Raw genomic sequence first — 20116 nt, 5'->3', positions numbered from 1 at the left:
TCTTTCAAATGCAAACAATGAGATCTTGTTAACAGCACCAAAAGAAATCCATAAACTGGTGCATTTTAAGAACAGTTTGTCTTTATTACTGACCATGCCTATAATTTAAATCTGGAATCAATATTTTCAATGCTCATCTACCATTCAGAAGTGAACTTTAACTGGCAGTATCTTTCCAGAGTATCATTCAATTCTCAAATGGACCAGAAAGAAGAAACACACCACAACCCAGGTGGAAAGGTGAGGTGCAAACTGCGATTTTAATTATTTGTTTATTCCTTATTGGTTAATTTCTACAGTGATAATAATATTTCAAATAAATAAAAAGTGTACTAAAAAGGTCTAGAAGACCCTTGGCAATAAATTAGGCAGCCTCAGGGAAATAATTTTTTAAGAAAATCTTTATGCTTTGGAGAGTTTTTACTATAACACAACAAAAATGTTGCCTGAAATAAGATCAGTAATTTAAAATTTAAAAATGCAACAGAATGTCTTATCTCCAGTTTAGGAAAATGCTGCCAGCTACAATGACTTTAAATTTTGAAGGAGTAGGAGAGAAATACCTACACAACCAAGTCCATGGTGCAGAGATCCAATCTACAGTAGAAAGACACATACAAGTTGATTAAACTTCAGAGAAACACAGAACTGTATCATAGCAAGTAAATACGGCACGCTCTGACTATGACTAAATGCCTATAAAGTAAAAACAAATAGAGCTATCAATAAAGACTCTTGCCTGTTCCCCTAAATTCCTTGCACTCAGTTAAAAAGTCTCCCACCAGAAGAATCCTTCAAGCTAGGACACCACCAAGGGCATTGTTTTCTTAATCCCATTTAATTTACAAGGTCAGGATTAGTTTTAGGATTTGAATTGCCACATGTCTGAATAAAAAAAGAAACATGAAAAAAAAAACATCTCCCACAGAAGCCTATATATAAACCTAAATCCCCAATTACAGAAACAAAGTTTCATATTAAGTGCCCAAATACTGACTTCAGAATACTTATTTCCCTTCCTCTCAAAAATAGATACAAGCTTTTATAAAAGCTTTGCTTTCTTTCCGCTGCTTCTTCAAAGAGATCTCCTCAGCACATTCTTTACTGGAAACAGACCAAAATTAGATTTTTGGTGGTCCCTCATTCCCTTCCCCCATCCCCTGGCTAAGGCTTGTCTGAGAAGAGATTACAGTTCAAAGCCCTTTAACAGTAATAGGGAGAATCGTGAGATCCACGTTCGGAGGCAAAATGCTGTGGTCTTTCTTTTCTCTCTCCTTTTCCAAGAGATGCTTGCAAGATTCATTTATATAGCAGAATATTTCAAGACTTTTCCCACAACAATCCTATCTTTGGATGCTCAAACCCAGCACCAGAATCCCTGAGACCTGATTTCCAGCTATGTCCTGAGATAAAATGACTCTGTGTCCCCTTACAAATCCCAGGTCACGGAGCCAGCTGAGCAGGTGATGATGTGAACAGAACTTCTCTGTTACTCTTGTAAATTATGGAGCCGTAACTGACAGTGCACATTTTGAAATATGGTTCTCTACAATATCACATTGACAAAGCACTTTGATTCTTTAGAAACAAACAAGAGAACTGCCTAAAATGCAGATATTTCAGAATTGTAAAGCTTCACAATAAATGATTTTAAGACTCCTAACATCATCATGTCACCCATGATTGCAAAAACAAAATTCATCTGCATTCATACTCCAGAATTTAAGTCAACCTTATAGGGAATGATTTTGACAGTTTCTGCCCGTTGCCATTTGTGGGCCAGTCTGTAGCGGGGAGCAGCCCAGCCCTGCTGCCCTGCCTGTGCCCCGCGGCAGAGCAGAGGGCACTCACCGGTTTCTTGCCCACGATGAGCTTCTCCACCTTCTGCACCTGGGACACGTGGTCCTCGTTGGTCTTCAGCTCGCGCTTGCGGATGCGCTCGTAGATGCCGATCAGCATCTCCCGCGGGATGTCCTCACCGTCATCCACCCCTGCAGGGCCAAGCTTCTGTTAGCAGGGATCTGACCCGCGCCGGCAGAGCATAAAATCCTGGGCACTGCTTTCCTGCCCTCCCAGTGCTGCCTGCCTGCCTGTGGATGTTTGTGCTGGTTTCTCCCAGCTGCCAGCCAGCTCCTCCTGTGTGTCCTTGTGCTGCCTCAGCCACGCAGAAGAAGTGGTGTGAACATGATTTAAACACTGATTTTGGTCCAGAAGCTCGCTGCCCATACACCGAGACATTGATGGAGATCACCCAGGTTTGGGGATTTTTTGTTTTAAAACTCCCATCTAAAACTAAGACATAAAAAGTCTGATTTCCTAAAGGATTTTTTTTTCTTTCACACCTCTGTTTGGTATTAAAGCTACAATGACTTAAATTCCTTTTTAGACACTAAAACCTTCATACGACATTCTCCTGGGAATACACCCCTGCGAGGAAGCAGAAGAACCATTTCATTTTGCCTCTGTCTCAGTATTACTCAAGGTTCATGAAATAATTTCCTATGTGAGAACCTTATGAATGAGTTAAAATTATTTAACCAATATTTCCTATAAGATTTCAAAAAGATCTAGTTTAGTCTGGAAAAACAAATCAACAAAATAGCCCAGAGCCAATATTGTTGTTTAGCTGTGTGTCATTATCACTGGCATGGTTGGCATGGTATTCCAACAAATGCCACACTGTCTTGAATGCTCGATCCTGAATTTTTAACAGCAATGGAAGGAGTCCAGTTTCACTAAGTGACTTAAAGCTGGATTTTCTGCGGACAGGGAGATGCATGTATCTTTTTTAAACAGGTTTTAAAGCAATAAACTCTTATCACCCATTCAGAAGCAAAGATAGAATATTTTGTCACTCAGTGCAACAACTGCTCCCATAAAAAATAGAGTGATAAAATACAATTTGTTTGCAGATAGAAGCAAGTAAAACCACCTCTGTTCTGTGCCACATGGCAAGTCTTCCACAGCCCACTCTTTGTGATGCAGTGATTTACTGCAGCAAGGTAGCCTGTTACAGAAGTGCCTGCAGTAACAAGAACTGCTGGCATGCATGCTGGAGTTCAGAGAGAATGTGCTGTGGCTAACTCCACAAATGTAACTGCAGCATTATGCCAAGAGATGCATATCAGGCCTTTGGAGCATTTGTGAATTTTACAATAAAATCTCAGCACTAACTTAAACTTTGCTAAGCTGAAACATCTGCTAAGCACAGGTTGTTCACTGCTGCCTTATATCAATCTCAGGGAATAAAATCACCAACCAGGACTTTCATTTTCAAGATCTGAAATTCCAGAACACCACAAGTATTTTGGTTTTACTGGTCCTAAAATGAAAGGTCCTGACAATACATCAATCCACTCAAGAAAGACAAGATAAAAATGACCAAATATTACACAATTAATTCTGGTTTTGCTGTTACGGAAATGACTGAAATCTGTCCAAATGGCAGTCAGGTGACAGCAGCGTGAAGTTGTTCCCAGAAGACACAGAGTGTCCCTGCAAGGACAGTGACAGGGAAAAGCTTTGAGGAGCTTTGCCCTTAGGGTCTCTTACCCCTGAGGTTCTTGATGAAGTCCTCCAGCTTCATCTTGCGCTCGGGTTTGACGTTGGGGCTGTACATGTCGGTGTTGAGCAGGATGATGGCGAAGGCCAGGATGAAGATGGTGTCGGGGTTGCGGAACTGCCGCACCACGCCCGGGTTGCAGATGCAGTAACGCTGGCTGGGAACACCAGGGAGGCTGTCAGGGCTGGGAGGCACTGCTCAAATGCACCAAATAACCCACCTGCTGCATTCCAGAGCCTCAGCAAGCTACTGCTCCCTTTCCAGACACAGCCTTAGCTTTCCATCCACACGTTTTCGTAAGACAATCCTTGAACGTGCAAGGAGTTTGTTTCTCCTTAACTGTAACTTCACTTACTACAATAACTTCTATATCCCATTTTTTTCAGTGATTAATGCCCCGACAGCAGGTAAGAACACAGCATTGTTTTTGGCTTACTGCCGTATGGTGATTTCCACCTTATCCTGCCCTGGATACACATCTGTCAGTACTGATAAGTGACTCCTCTTTCTCCCACCATTGTTGAAGTGTTTAATGAAAAGTCAGGAGTATACATACCCTAGAAAGTGCATGGGCTTATAATTCCACTCATATAAACTACTAAATCTAAATATATTCTTAGAGATGTTCAAAAATCCTTGAGTATCTTTTCAACTGATGCCAGAAAGAACTTCTGAGAAAGTTTTATTAATACAAATGCCACACATGAACAACACCAGCAAATTAAACTTCCTCTTCCATACTTAGCAACCTCCCCCCACAAACAGGACATATTTGAAAGTGTTTGTACCTCATGAGGACACTGAAAATAATCAGGAAAGTAACTTGGATAAGCCCAAGTTCCCCACTTCTGCAGTCTGACTGCAAAGCAGCAGGTTTCTGGTGACTGAGGGATTTATTTCACATCCTACCTAAAAGCTTCAATGAGCCGCTCCACCTTCTGGGCTTCTCCTTGGACACGGATGTGGGCCTGAAATTTCCTGAGTGCTTCATCCAGCTCCATTGTGGAGAAGTCCATCTCATCCACCACACAGCTAGGACAAAAACAGATTCACATCGTGTCTCTTCATTTCCAACAACACAGTACCAAAGGGAAGATTTTGAAACAGAAAAAACTTTCCAATTTTCCACCTGACAGAGATTAATGGAATTGTTTTTTAAACTTTCAGCAGCAATTGCAATAATTGCAGGTAAGCTGTGAAGGGAGGTTGAAAATAACAGATCAATGAGAATGTGCACATGTGAGCAGACCCTTGTGTTTTTTAACTGAAGATCTGCTGGAATGACAAATGTCTGATCATTGTAAGTGATGTACCACTGCCACAAATAATTATTAGTTCTGTGCTTCCAGGCCAATCAACTATCGCAATGCCTCCAACAATAATAAATAGTTTATACTGCTCAAAATATCATACCTCAGACAGCCTGCAGCAGGCTCAATAATCTGCAACAAATGGCTCTGTGTCGAGCAATGTTCTTAATTGCAGAGAGAAAAATAACCTTGTTTGGATACTCTCTTATTATTACTGTAACTCTCATCTCCCCATCATTTGCCATGACTTTCAGTTAACGTTTATGAAGAAATAATTACTTTCTTGCTCTGAAAATACAGTCCCTTTTAAGAACCATTTTAATATAATCAGCAACATGAAGTATGTCATTCTAATACTTTGTTTAAAGACTGCTTTAAAAATCAGAAGCTTATAAATTTCCTTTAAGCTTAGCTTTTAGTTTTGAAATGATCAGACATGAATCACTGCAAGTAACAGCACTGTAATGCAGAAACCACAGAAAGCATTATCCACTTTTAAAAGCTTTTTCTTAAATGTATAGATATACAATGACAAATTGCAATAGATCATATTTTTCTTCCAGTAACAATGCAGCTAATGTAGATTAACAGCAAGTAATTTATTTGCCTTGCTTTTAATATTTTTCCTTTTGTGCAAAAGCACAATGAAACAATGAGCCTGGCATTTCTCACATCCTTTCCAATCCTCACCTAAACTTTATCATCAGTTCTGCAATAATGCTCACAGGCTTCCCATTATTGCAAGTTCTGTTAGAGTGTGGAAAGCCCTTTTCGCATTGCAAGGTGTCACGCACATGTGCAGACTCCAAATGAAGTAATTAGCAGAATTAAGGACCCCCAAGAACACGCTGGCCAGCGTGGGGCCGTGTTGGGGATGGGAATGAAGCAGTATTTCTGTGAAGCATGGAGACAGCAGATGTAGCACCATGGGCAGTGCTCAGCTCTGCCCCACAATACTCACTCCAACACGTCCCTGTTGAACTGCTTCTGCCGATTTCCCAGGAACTCTCCGATCATCTGCCGGCTGAGCCCTTTCCTCTGCAGCAGGAAGTGGGCAACCCCAACGGGAGTGTCGGGCACAAAGCCGCGCTCAATGAGGTACTGCACTCCTTTCTCGGGTTTTCTGAGGAGAAACGATAGTGCAAAAGTATGAATTTCCTTCCATTGCTCCTGATCACATCTGATTAAAATTCCACAACAGTTCTGCCAAGTATGGTCAACATATTCAATCCCTTTTAACCAACGTCCCAGCAGGATGGGCTAGTGTAGCTGCAGGAATGTGTAGTTGAATGCATTGCTCACTGCTAAGAGCTGACAGCTTTGAGACGCATCTTCGCCTGTTTTCACACGTCCCCTGCTCCAGGACCCTCCCAAGGAGAAGCTCTGGATGCAAACAGCCTTCCTTGCCAGTGAAACAAAGCCCAACACCAGCTACTAAAAGTTCCTGTTGCTGGGAGAGAGGTACCTGCCAGAAATTGAACTGAAAAGCTGCTGCTGAAAAACAAGAAACAAAGAGCTCCCCTGACCTCCCCCTTGCCTGCCGGCAAAAGTTAAACTTCATGAATAAAAACATCTGAAGTGGTGTCACTTGCCAGAGGAGAGAATAAAAAATAAGGGGGAAAACTACAGCCAGTCAAATGAAAAGAAGCAATTAAAAATGGTGTAGCTCTCATCTAATTGAGACTTTAAGTTCCTTCCTTTAACACACCCACTGCCCCAGATTTCCCTCCCTCAGACAGGCACCTTCCCAATTTCTTTACATCTCTTCATACAGCTCCAGATTTAGCTGTACTTTCACATCCCAAAACATTCACATTTTTGTACACTTTCACATCCCAAAACAAAGCAAACCAAAGCCACTCATTTTAACTTATTAAGAAGTGTGTGCCAGGGAGGAGGGTTGGGACAGAGTTGGCAATAAAATATATTGCTTAAAAAGCCAAATGCTGCTTTATTCTCAAGTGCTGCAAAATCCCCCTTACAGCACACACCGTGCACTGCATCATCGGGGCAGTGCAACACAGCAGAAAACCATCATTGCTTTTAAAAATATTCAAGGAGAATCTTTACAGAAGCAGTAATTCCATCATCAGCTTTATTTTATATGGAATTACGCTATAATGTCCACCTGTAAGAGTGGTTGGTTTGCAGCTTGCTGGATGACCTAGAAGATATTTCCTTTAAGGCAAGCAAAATCAATCAGAGAGGACAAGGTGACCGTGCTATTTTTATACAAGGTTGATCACACAACCATAACCCTGCCCCAGGGTTTTAATTGCAAACAACATTGCTAAATACATCATCATTCAGTTCTCCTACTCTTTTACATTCCATTATTATACACTTAATACCCCATTAAGAATTAGACAGATCAGAGAAATATATATAATTTAATCAAAAGAGAGTTCTCAAATCTCAATTTCTTGCATCAGGCTTTGTGGCTCTTTTCATCTGAAATAAGATTACACACATGGTCATCTTCTAAAACTAATCTCCTTCATACTAAAAAGTCCCTTTCTGTAAGTAATGTAATTGCTATGTTCATATGCTTTTAAACTGTATTTCAGAATCCTTAATCTTTCTAAATTTAAATTCACAGCATCCGACAAAAACAGGAATAGTTTTCTCCATTCCCCTTGTTAGTGAGCTGCATTTGTCCAGTAAATTCAGAGAGATACAAATCCAGGAGAGCTCCTCTCCAGTGACTGTCAAAGCAGAAAAAAAGCACTCAAAACCCACAGCTTAATCAAATATCACCTTTACCTGACATACAGAAAATTCTGGATCATTGCTTACTGTACTAAAAACCAATTTGAATTCCTAACACCTCCATAAGCCTGAACATTTAAAATCATCACAAAGATAATATAATTTAATTTTCATCAGCCCCTCTCTGGTTGTATAATTTTACTTAAGTCAGGGTCTGCTTTTTCACCTAAGAAGCTTTGCCCTGGCTTGGTAATATGAAGTCACTTGATTCAAATACCCTTCAAACCAAGCTAGGTGAGTGTCTTAAACAGAGTTAAAAATCCATTTACAAAACACTGGAAGCCAAGAGCTCTTTTCCCATCAATGCTCCTCTCATGCTGGAGTGAAATATCAGGGAGTTTTGCAGTCTGGGATTATTTGAAAGCAGTCTAGGATTATTTAAAAGTAGTCTAGTTTGTTACAAAAGCTGTAACCTGGCAGCAATAATATGAAAATGACACCTGAACCCCGAAGCTGTAAGAATGAAGGCTGCTCCTTCCCTGTTTAATCAATCACCTGGTAAGTAAGGCAGGCTCAGGGCTTTATTGTTGTTTTAAACTCCTTCCCACCTCCCACCAGGTGGGACATGAGCTTATTCACCAGGAAAATTACTTACCAGAAAACGATGACTCTTCCAGAGTGTTTGGAAGTGCTGCATTTCCAAGGAAATTTTACTTCAAAAGTGAAGTTAACAATAGGTTCAGAGAAAAAAGGTACTCAAGGGGGCATTCCCTTTCTGCTATTAACATAAGCAGCATTTTGTCTCCTTTCACCTTTCAAAGTCGGAGAAACTGAAGAACTAAATAGGATAATGGAAATTTAAGTAATCTCCAACACCAGAAATTTCAAATACCACCAAGTCTGAGGTAAATGCTCCCTAAATGCACCAGGAGGATGTGAAGGCTGTGGTGCTGACCTCCAGCAAACCACCAGAAACTCATTTGCTCCTTCCCAAGGTGGTTTTTCATACCAGGCTTTGGGGAGGGCAGGTTTGACCAACACAAGCAGCCAGAGATTCTCTGCTGGCAAACCCAGCTGTTTTAAACTGAACAACCCTTCCTTTTCACCAAAGCCTGACTTTTTCAAGTGTCTGACTGGAGGCAGAAGGGAGTGGGACATGCAAGGGTCAGGACTGAACAGGACAGGACACCTGAATAAGTTATCCTCTTTTCTGTCTGCTCAGAGTTGGGCACAGACCATTTTGTACTTACAAGTAAGAGTCTTTTGTGATTAGGAAAATTCCCACTGATGGCTTGTTAATTACACAGACCAATAACAGACAAGATAAGAAATCTATAAATAGCACTGGAGGAAGCAGCAGAAGCAGAGCAGTTATTTTCAGATTTGAATACATTAACTAATATCAAAATAAAACCTCTAACATTAGCACCTTGCATAGCTGATGATGTAGTTATTTAAAGAACTTTTGATATTTACAAGGTTGCTTCCAAATAAGTTTAAAAATGTCTTCTGTCTCAAAAACCCAACAAAACAACCAAAATGAAAACAACAAAACAACTAAAATTAAACAACCAAACAAAAAAAAAAAATCACAAGGATCTACTAAAAGAAGAAAAAATCAACACCAGAAGATGTGCAAAATTTTTTTGTAAGATTTTCAGAGGCTGATTGAAGGACTAAGGATCTTGCCAGAAACTGATTAATAACAAGACATTTAGGGTGGTTTAAAGTGACTTCTAAGGGAAATAAAATGATTGAGGGATTAATGCAAACTTCAAAATAACAGATCAAGCCAGTATATTTTAATAAGCTCATTTCTTAGAGAGTACTGGCCAGATGCAGAAGTGCTCAAGACCTGCCAGAGTTGGAGAAGGCAGGAAAGCCAGGCAGAGACAGCTCCTCCTTTGGAGGAGGGAAGGGTAAAACCTGATTGACTTTCTAAACATATCCAAACTGTTCTCTTTAAATTTTCACAAAACATTGCTTTTATAAAAACACTGCAGTGATTCTGAAAAATGAATTTGGTGGAGGAAAAGCTTTTAGTTGGATTGTGGATGGGAAGAGGGATCAGCACAGGATGCCCTGGTATCTCCTGGGTTTACTGCTGCAGCCAGTCCTGGTGCAGGACAAACCCAGTCAACCCCAGTGCTGAGCTGGGTGAGCGCTGCAGTGGCACTGCCAGCAGGCTCTTCTCACATTCCTGTTGCTGACTTGGGACTTCCTGACAAACTGAACTAGGGCAAAAAGGTGTTTTGTGTGTTTTGGGTTTGGGTTTCTTTTTTGTTTCTTTTTTGTTGTTGTTGTTGTTTTATGCTTTGATTTTTGGTGGGGTTTTTTTGGCGGTGTGGTTTGGTGGTTTGGTTTGGCTTGGTTTTTATTTTTTTTTTAATCCAGTCAAGCACTCCCCACAGCTGCACCATCATTTGTAGTATCCAAGCCACAGTGTGGATAAAGTGCCTGTGTCCACAGCAGCCAAGAGGAGAGAACATAACAAGCACTGCCTCAAACAGAAACCTGCCACAAAACCACAGCACAAAGGTGAATAAAGCCTTGCCCACTCTTGATGTGCTGAACATGTAAAGCTTACAAACACCCAAAACCACATGAAATCTTTGTATTTCCTTTTACAGCTCAGACAATAAGAGAGCTGTAAAATGAGAGCATTAATTAACAGACAAGCACAGGACACTTCCAATACCCAGCAATGCCAGAAGTATCACCTGAATTAAAGCAGGGATTTATGAACAGTGTAAGTAACCACAAGAACACTGCTCTAACAGCTGACTGAGGCATGGGGGCAAAGCCAGCTGGATTGAGAGTGAGAAGCTGGGTGAAACTTCTGTAACTCCAGGATTTCTGAAGGCACACCTATGTTTGTTGGTTCCTTGTCTCTGCTACAGGGAAACTGAGACCATTTCAAAACGAGCAAACCAGAAGTACAAACATTTCTTAGAGGCTGTTAGAAACCACTGCAGACAGGAACACTCCACAAACATACAGCTGCCAAAGAAATCTTTTCATGTCAGAGGTGGAGAGTTTAATGCAGCTGTGATGCCAGCCCTCTGTAAAAATGGAAATAATAATAATTTCGCTTGCTTTTGATACCAGCAATCTCATTTTGAAAACATTTACAGTTGTCGCAAAAATAAGCATTACTTCAACACTAAAAAACAGGGATGGCTTTTTAAAAGCAAGAACCTAAGACTTTTCTTAGAATCATTTAAGAAGTTAAATATTTTTAAATAACCAAGCTGGCAATAACAAGCTAGCTGAACATTCTCCTTAGTCTGGCACACAGCTCAGTTTTGTTTCTATGGTTGTATTTCTTGCTTTGCTTTTGCTGAAGAGCCCCTTGCTGCTGCAGCGAAGCCAAGAGAATCCCTAGGTCTATTTTAAACCTTCTGGCTAAGAAGGAAAAACCAATATCCTTAAAATACTGCCAAAACTAGTGCCAAAACAACTTGTCAGAGTTCACTCCACAGCAAGGCAAAAGTGGACTGAGAAGAGGAAAATGAGACAAACTGAGTGGGAACCCTGAGCTGTGCTTTTCTCAATTGCACAACTGTTTAACGAAGAGAAAGAAAAACTGGCATCTTCTAGTAATTACAAGAAAAAAAATCCCTGGGTCAGGAAAATAAGCCAGGAAAGAGCACATTTCTCCCTTCTGCATCTCAAGGAAACAGGGAGATAGTTATTCGCATGATTTGGGCAGGAGCACTACAGTTTGCCCCCAGTGGGGATGACTTCTCCCACATTAGGATATTAAATCTCTCAAGTTCATTGAAGACCCCCCCACCACAGATGGGAAGGTCAGGGCACACTTGCAATGACACCTAATTACCTGGAGTAACCTCTGTTCAAGTAAAGTTAATTTCCACTCATGCCACTCAGGAAAGAATTCACCAGGAAGTGATCTCAGTGCCTGGTTCTCTTTGGTGGGGGAGCAAAATAAAGAGAGGAAACTCTGTAGATGTGTATTTTCACTAAACTGGGCAACTGACCTATGTGGTTCTACCATTACTTTCTGCCTGACCAACCAGTTTCTTTATGGCATCATTTCCTAACAAGGTGCTAGGAAATTATAAATTGAACATTATTACTGCTACTGGATGTTTAGGTTGGTCTGAAAAGTATTGCCTGAATCAGAGCTGATTACAAAAGGGTAAAAAGTGTATCAGAGGGTAAAAAGTGTATCAAAGGCACCTAAAGGCCCCTGAGCAGAAAGATTGGCTCATTCTAATAAAGGAGGGAAAATAGAGTGTAAAGCTGTTTTGGAAAAAGTATTTTCCTGTGTTAGAAGCATCATTCTTGAGCAACAGAGCAGGCAGCACAGTGGAGAGGCACAGAGGCACACCCCAAGCACTCGCAATGCAGTAGCTGGACATGTCCTTGCTAGTGAAAACAGCCCTGAGTCATCCTGCCGGAGCGTTTCCTACCTCCTCATTATTCCCTCTTGGCAGTGGGCAGCCTGCTTTTTTGTCCCCCCCACTCCTTCCTTCCTCACAAGAAAGAAGGCAATAAGAAGGAAGTATTTTAGTTAAACGAATGGACCGAAACATTTTGTGAGGTTGTTCTCACCTCCTCTGACCCCACTGCATTTCTCACAGAGCAGGGACAGGAGTTTGTAGCTGTCAGCAGAGCAAAGTACATTCCACTTTGGGACAAGCCATATGGAAAACTGGCTGCCTCTCTCAGAACTGTGTGCCAGGGCTGAGTATTGCCCTCATGTTTATGCAAGTGTTGTCAGGAACAACACTTCAGGATGACTGTGTCCTTTAAATTAAGGAACAGTCCCTGTCTTTATGTCTTCTCATGTCCCTGCCCTAAATCCTCTTTCCACACCCTCACCAGTTACACCAAACAGAAGCACTTCAGCTTCAAGTTCTGCAACTCTGCTGAGTAAAAATGGGAAACTCTGACAGTCACATTCCCTTTGAAAGGGACACCTTTTGATCAAGTACAGTTTAAACATCTCCTGATTTGCCAATTATGACCCACAAAACCACAATTCAGTTGGTAGATATGAACTGTTACACAAGAACGAGTTGATGGGACCTTCCCTTTTTCTCAACTCTCTTCCTACACAGCCTTCCCATGTCCCTATTCCAACTGTCCCCTGCATTCCTGCACAGGCAGCTGGTCACATTTGTCACCCTCAAAATTTGACCACTGGAGATGTTTGGACAGAAGGAATTCCAATTCAGGCACCTGGAGCCCCATCAGCCGCTGTCTGGAGCTGCTCAGCCACCGAAATTCCTCCATTCATGGGCTCATTTTCCAACAGGAGGCACGCAGGCATTGTCAGAGCTCAGCTCCCATTCCTGGCACGTAGCAGGGAGGCAGGAGTGTGCCTGGAATGTTTAAGGACAGCCTGAGCTGGAGGCAGGGATGAGGTAATGGCTCTTGCAGGGATCCAGAGCCACTCACACTCAGCTATTGCTGCTTCCAGCAAAGCCACACTTGCTTCCAACATTTGGGAAAGTTTATATTGCATTTAATGGCAATAAAAGGAATCCCCATGCCCATATTTGAACCCAGCGCTTCAATTTACTATTGGTTCTACATTTAAGCTGGTTTGGATGGGATATAATTTATGCTAATCAAAGCACTTGTTTTGGAAAAAAAGGAGGAAAAATGGCTCCTCCGGGAGAAAAGATAAAACACGCACAGAACAAAGCAAAACACACAAAGCTTTTTTTTCTTTGGGTGTTCTCACTTAGGGCTAAATGTTTTTAGAAATAATGAGAGTCATACTAAGAACATTCTTCTCTACTTACTAACTCCTCGGCATGTTAGAGGACAAGTTACATGGAGTGCTTTGATTTTAATTTGTGTTGGAACCGACTGTGCCTGAATAATCTGCAGTCCAGATGTTGCAACAACAGTAAAGTCCCTCTCAGCACACACACGAGGACAGCAAATGGCTCTGTTGTGAAATCCCGGCCAAGCCTCTTCTCTCCCCCTTCCTCTTTCTATCAAATCATTCAAAAAATCATTGAAGATATTAGGGATCAGCTGGCAAAACAAAAGAATTGGTTCAAAGGTAAACAGAACAAACTCCGTTTGATTTACACCTTCTCCCTCCTACTTAATCTGTATTTATGAAGTTTAAAATCATTAGAAATGTTTCCAATAAGCTTCCAAATTCAAATTGAAAGGAGGATGGTCCAAAAGCACATGTTTACAGACCAGATATTAGAATGGATGAGACTGACTCTAAGCAATACAGGACGTATGTTCAGCATCTTAACTGAAATTCATTATGAGTATGACGGGTGTAAATTGAGAACACCAGATTAGTGCACTTATTACAGGAGTTAAATTAATGACTACTTGCAAAACTATTTTTTAAAAACCAAGTAAGTAACATTTGGCAACTTTTAAGGATTTCAAATAGAAACAAAGCTTGCGGCACTTTCTGAGTGTGACAGTACGCAGGAATCCCAATTACCTTCAGTCTCTACCTGGAGATGGAAAATGATGGAAACCTTATACCTCTGTTGAACTGTTAAAGCTGCTTTAATGGAAAATGAAAAATGTACTTTTTCACAATATTATTATTGCATGCCTTGGATTTCCAACAAGAATTTTTCTAGAAACTGTCATTTGTAATATTGTCTTTGGTATAATCCCACCAGCACTCAGCAAATTCCTCTCATATCTGCTCAGTAAAAAAAAAAAAAAAACCAAAACTTCTTAAATTAATATTCCAGGGAATCTAGAAATGTTAGAAAAATTGCTTCTGGAATTAGTATCCAATTCATATCAACAGTGGCCTTTAAATTGGAATAAAATCATCCCCACTGTGCAATAAAGGAAGCCAGTAGGGCTTTCAGGGCTAACGATGATACATCATTGCATATTGCAAACAGATACTGAAGCCTTTTTATCTCTGTCAATAAATCCTTTGGGAGAACTTTGGAATAGCAGGAACCTTGATAATGGCCCGTTATAAAAGAAGATACAGCAAACCCTTCAGCACAGACCACTGTAATGCACTGAGGACACGTGGGGAACAGTTCTCCATCTGTCATTGCCCTTTACAGAGAGGAAAAGAGGACGAAAGAAGGGAGGTGGGGGGTGAAAAGCACCTGGGAAAATTTATTGTAAAATTATTATTGGCCCAGGCTCTATTCTAGCACTGTAAAGTGGTCTCATGTTCATGTATCCCCAAGTAGTACATGCAGGATTAGGAAGCAAAGCCTAAACTATGCCCTGGCATAAAGCTCAGAGCAGTGAAACAGCCCCTGTGCTGCACTTTGCAGCCTCTCCTCACCAGCAATGTCAGCAATCTGTCCCAGCAAGACTGGCTCCCATGGCAAGGAACACAATGCCACAGGAACCCTGCCAGATGGGAGGACCATTTACAGAGCCTGCCAACAGCTGATATCCCAAAGGAGACACTAAACATGACTCCAGGCTCTGCTAGATTAAAAACCGAGTCTGAGCAATGCCAACCCTTATCTCCCATCTTCTGTAACACCAGGCACAGCTGCAACAAGTTTTCAAACCACTCCGATGTTGTCCCCGTTTTGCTGACACTGCTTTGTTAGCACAGAAGGTGTTTGTGCCTTGTGCCCAGGAGTGCTGAGCAGGCACTGCCCTGTCCCTTTCTCTGCCGTGGCCCTGCCGGGTGTGTCACCGCGGGCAGGGGACACAGTAACCCCAGGCAGTGTTAGCAACAAGCACACGTGGCAGCCACAAACACCTGGCAGGGACCCAAGAGCTGCTGTCACCCCCGTGGTGGCACAAGGCTCTGTGGCAATCCCCGTGCACAGAATGCCAGCCAGCCCTGCACTGCTGACCCACGGGCAGGACACACTGCTGAGGTTAAACTCTTCTGAGTTAATCTCTCAGAACCATCAGTGCATCAGGAGCAGGATGGAACCTGAAAATCCTACCAGAATGGGGTGCAATAACTGGTAAGCCTGGTATTTCCAGCCTGCAGTCAAAACAAACAGGAGAATGAAATCACAGCTCTTTAAATTTTTTTTTCTCCTTGTTTTTGTTTTTAAAGCAGCAGTCAAAAGGCCTCTTGAAGCCTTGTTTATAAGCAAACCAGCCCGAAGGCTGGATCTGCATTGGCAGAATTTGCAGCCTGCAAAATAAACCTTTCTAGGTAGTGTTTTCCTTCTGCCTGTGAGGGAGGAATGGTTTCTAGTGCAATTCTCCCAGTCCACATCCCTTTCCAGCTCCACTGAAGAAAATGCCTAATTCAACACAGCTGGCCTGCCCAAGGCTCCCTGGGAGCTGCTGCACTCTGGGCACGCACCTGCAACCCTTCCTCTGGGGAGGAATGAATGGGAGCACACACTGCCAGCCCATTGCCAGGGGGGAATCACTGCTGCCATTCAGAGCCACGGCTATGCACAGAAGCTGTTACTCACTTGCAATTTCTTTGGCAGAAATCATTCCATTTTGGGGGATACTTTACCTTCTAGCTTACGGGCCACCACAAAACACCTTTGAAAAGTGCACTTCTTTAATCAACACTAAGGTTCCAAATCGAAGGCCAAGTTACACTTTGAAAAAAATTCCATGATAATCATGGAGTCACAGGATAGTTTGGGCTGGGAGGGATCCTAAAGATGATTTCTTCCAAACCCTCTGCCATATGCAGGGACATCTTCCACTAGACTTCCAGAAAAGTGATTTCAATTTACTATAATTTTTTCCCAATGTCCTGTGTTCTCCATTCTCCAGGGAGCTTTGTGTTACTGATGTTTTGCATCTATTAGTGATTAAGTGAACTGGACCACCAGCTGTGCTCAACTTTTACCCCACCCATAGCTACCTATCCTAACAAAGAGCCTCTGATAAGAAAACTGCACTTTGGCTTCTGAAAATTGTTATTAAAATAGCAAAGCCAGGAAAGCTAAAAATTGAAATTTCAATTGAGAGTACAGTGACTTTCCATGCTTTTAAAATCCTAATCCTTTTACCACTTCTGCTGAACAAAGCACAAGTATTTGCTACAATTCATGCACTTCTTTAAGGTTCTTAATTCTCTGTATTTCAGCCAAGCTTCATGTACCACAAAGAAAGGACATTTGTTAATTAAGGCTTGGGATCGTGATTTCCAAGGAAGATTTCAAAGGCACAATGAAATTAACCTGAACTCCTTGTACAAGACATGCCTAAAATTTCCTCTGGTAGATGCAGACATTTGGAAAAAACCTTGCCTTCTTGTACTAGCTAAGTTCAAAGCCACTTCTTTCAGTGCTTCCTCCTGGGTGGAGCACACATCCTCCCAGGAGCTGCTGCCAGCACTGTCATTGCTCCCTTGTTTTATGATCATAAACGTGTTGTGAAGATAATGTGGTGAAAAGACAGTGAAGTGACTCTGCTGCATTGACCTTGCCACTGCACTGACCACTCACCTCACAATGCAATTTGCAATCCTACCTGATGCACTCTCTAGAGATTCCTGAGCTTTCACAAGAATAAAGCTTTGAAGGTTCTCCAGCTCCCTTTTCAAAAGAATTTACAGACTTACGCACCATCACACTCTATGATAGTTCAACACCTGACACTGCACATTAAGGAAAATATTACAATCCTCAGACTTGAAGGGCCTTAATCAAAACCCAAGACATGTGGGAGATGTGGGATATTTGGGGAATGTCTGAGGAATCAACAGAATCACACTGACTTAGCAGAAAGTAATGACAATCTTCACTTTGCTTTCAATGCTGGAGGTAAAATACAGTGGGGAAAAGAAAATCACACAGAGCAAAAGATGCCACTCAGAGGTGCTGCCTGCAGTTCTGCAGAGTCCTGTCCTGCAGCACTCACTGCTGAGGAGCTGCACATCACCTCACAACAACAGAGAAAACAGGTTTATCTTTGTGCAAGTCCATGCAGCAAGGTCACTCCAATCTGTTTCAAACAACTGCCTCTATTGTTGTCTGTTCCTGATGTTTATTTTTCACTTTTAGCCTCCTACTGATGTGTCACTAGCAGCGCCTGACAGCTTCCAATGCTCTCATTCACCCCTGCATGCTGCCTGGGCACTTCTTCCATTCACTTTTTCCCTACACCCTTCTGCAGCTGACTCAAAAGACTCTTAGCAAGCCTGAGGTTCACTGAGCATTGACTGCTCGAGGCTTAATTGCTGTTCAAAACCCAGGCAAGCACCAAGTGTTAAATGTCAGCCAACAGCACCAACACCTTCCTCCCCACTTGCCCTGCCAAGAATGTTATTTTCAAATCTTCTAAAAAAAGAACTAATTGATGTATTTTCCTACCCATTCAACTGCACAAGCAGCGATCCTACGACTTGCACAATTCCAACTGGCTGGAAGCTCCCATAAAGGCATTTTTACACAGATTAAAAGCTAAACCTGAAAGTGTTGACAGCCAAACTTGAGGCTGTAATGCACAGCTCATGTGATGGCACCAGAAAGCTTTAACTGAGACTGCAGTGTTACAAATACATGAGGAACCACCAATCTATCAATCCAAACACATCAAAGCACTGTTATCTGAAAAGGAGGCCTGAAATCACTCAAGCCACAGGGAAAACATGGGAAAATTATCGGTCATAGGCAGAAATACAAATTTTGTGATTGCTCTGTGATAAATGATAACCATTCATTTAGTATAAAGAATATTCAGTGCATTGGCTTTTAGCATCACAGTTTTAATGAAATCTACTGAACAAATTCCAGGCCCTGCCAGTGTTAAACAGGAAACTCATCATATGCTGCATGCTGTTTCTAATTCCTATCTGATGAGTTTTACACCAGCTACATGATTAGGGCAGGAAGAAATCTGAATTTTTTATAACATAACACCAAAAAATGGTTCAGGATCAAGCCACCACATTTTTCCCCAAGAAAGGAGTTGGATTAATTTTCAATAATTAGAACCATTCCTATACACATAATTATATATTTTCTTTGTTTTCCTGAAGCTGTTAAACTATGAAGACATCAACTTAAACTTGAACATGAACAGTCACCACAAGCACCTGGTTTATTCACTTGAAGGTCAGTACCAGACACCAGTCTTACCTTACCTGATACAAGAAGAATATTGCTGGTTCATTCTCAGTGACACTCAGAGGAAGGCAGGAACTGCTGTACTTACTTGTTAAAAAGATTCAGCCCAATCCTATAATGGCGTTTCCTGATAACATCGTTGCTGAAGGCAGGGGAATCCCAGCTGTTTCGAGTCTCTTTGTGGTAGGTTTGTTTGCTCAAGGTTTGCTCCCTTAGGCTGTCCCTAGAAGAGGATTCTGAGCTGCAATTTATTGTATCGTTGGAGTTGGAAGTGCTGTTGATGCTGTCGTTGTCTCCATCAGAGTAATCGGACTCTGATTTGCTTTGCCTGTTTGCTGTGCCATTGATGGCCAAGTGACTGTCTATGGGCCTAGCCCTGTGCCTGGCCTCCTGCTCCTCCCGGGTGATGATCTTGGCAGGAATGCTGTGAGGAATATGTTTAGGGCTGCCTTGCTGGCTGGTGATGCCTCGGTCATACGCATTCTGTCTCTTTAATGAGCCCCTCTCCGAGCGATCGCTCAAGTCCACGGAACTGTCACTGGGCGGCTCGATAGTGAGCAGAGGGAGGTGATCCATCCTCATCCTCTGCTCCTGACATTCCAGTGATGGGGTACTCCTGCAGCTCGTATCAGTGTCTATCTTATCATCTTTGTGGGTCATGGACCAGTACTCTTGGGAAGAGTTCACGGAGCGGAGCCTCAAGTCCGACTCCGTGCTGGACGGCCTGTCCACGGACTGGGAGAGCGGCAAGGGTGGGGACAGCTCCTCCTCGTCGATGTACAACGTGACATCGCTGTAGGATGCCGTCATCTCGTCCAGCTTCCTGTGATCCACATTGTGGATCGCTGGTTTGCTCGGGGCACAGCTCTCCCTCTCCATCTCCCGGCTCCTGACCTGCTCCGCGCTCTGGATTTCATCCGAATGCAGACTGCGGCAGTTCAGCGCGTCGTCGATGGATTCCGCCAGGGATTTCACCTGCCTGGAAAAAGCATCCTCCAGTTCTGTTATAGCATCAGTGAAATCAGTGGACGCTGCCGGGGACTTCATGGTAGCCGTCTCCCCGAGCTCATTGCACTCCGACGGTACCAGGGAGCCCAGCTTCGACCCATCATTTGTAACAGAAACCTGCTTCCCCTCGAAGTAGGAGCTGTGGACTTTCTCAGGTCCTTCAAAGGAAAACTGCATTCTCATATTGGACAGGACGATGCGCCTTGACATGCGGTTCTCGGACATAGAACTGCGCAGGCGCTCGAAGTTCTTGTTCATCTGATACTGGCGGAAGGCGGTCTGGATGGTGCGGGCAGCATGTCTGGTGATCAGACGGCCCCCATACTTCCGTTCTAGCATCTCCACCTGCCAGGAAACACACACACCCCTCGTCACTTCGTGCAGCTGGGGACAAGGGCAAAGTCTCACAAAAGCATTTAACTCCTGTAACCCCTTTATTATACTTTTTATATATTGGTTTTGAAAGTAAAAACTCAAAACTCCAGTGGTGAACAGAATAGTCATCTGCAAATTCCACCATAAAA

The 20116-nt window shown here is 42.4% G+C and overlaps 1 protein-coding gene across 16 annotated transcripts in view; it reads right to left on the bottom strand.

Annotated features, from left to right (window-relative positions):
- Positions 1-20116, bottom strand: part of IQSEC1 (IQ motif and Sec7 domain ArfGEF 1) — a 280971-nt gene that overhangs the window by 18273 nt on the left and 242582 nt on the right. For all 16 annotated transcript variants that reach the window (XR_011002916.1, XM_068201458.1, XM_068201470.1 and 13 more), the window contains 6 exons: positions 18673-19937; positions 5834-5995; positions 4472-4594; positions 3553-3719; positions 1852-1991; positions 568-597 (listed from right to left, as the gene is read on the bottom strand). Coding sequence is in view for 15 of the 16 variants with exons in the window: in XM_068201458.1 (XP_068057559.1) it covers positions 568-597; positions 1852-1991; positions 3553-3719; positions 4472-4594; positions 5834-5995; positions 18673-19937 (1887 nt within the window). In the remaining variant the exon portion in view is untranslated. The remainder of the gene's footprint in view (positions 1-567; positions 598-1851; positions 1992-3552; positions 3720-4471; positions 4595-5833; positions 5996-18672; positions 19938-20116) is intronic.

Source organism: Anomalospiza imberbis, chromosome 11 (assembly GCF_031753505.1).
Source record: "Anomalospiza imberbis isolate Cuckoo-Finch-1a 21T00152 chromosome 11, ASM3175350v1, whole genome shotgun sequence".
NCBI lineage: Eukaryota > Metazoa > Chordata > Aves > Passeriformes > Viduidae > Anomalospiza > Anomalospiza imberbis.
This window is presented reverse-complemented; position numbering and strand designations above follow the sequence as displayed.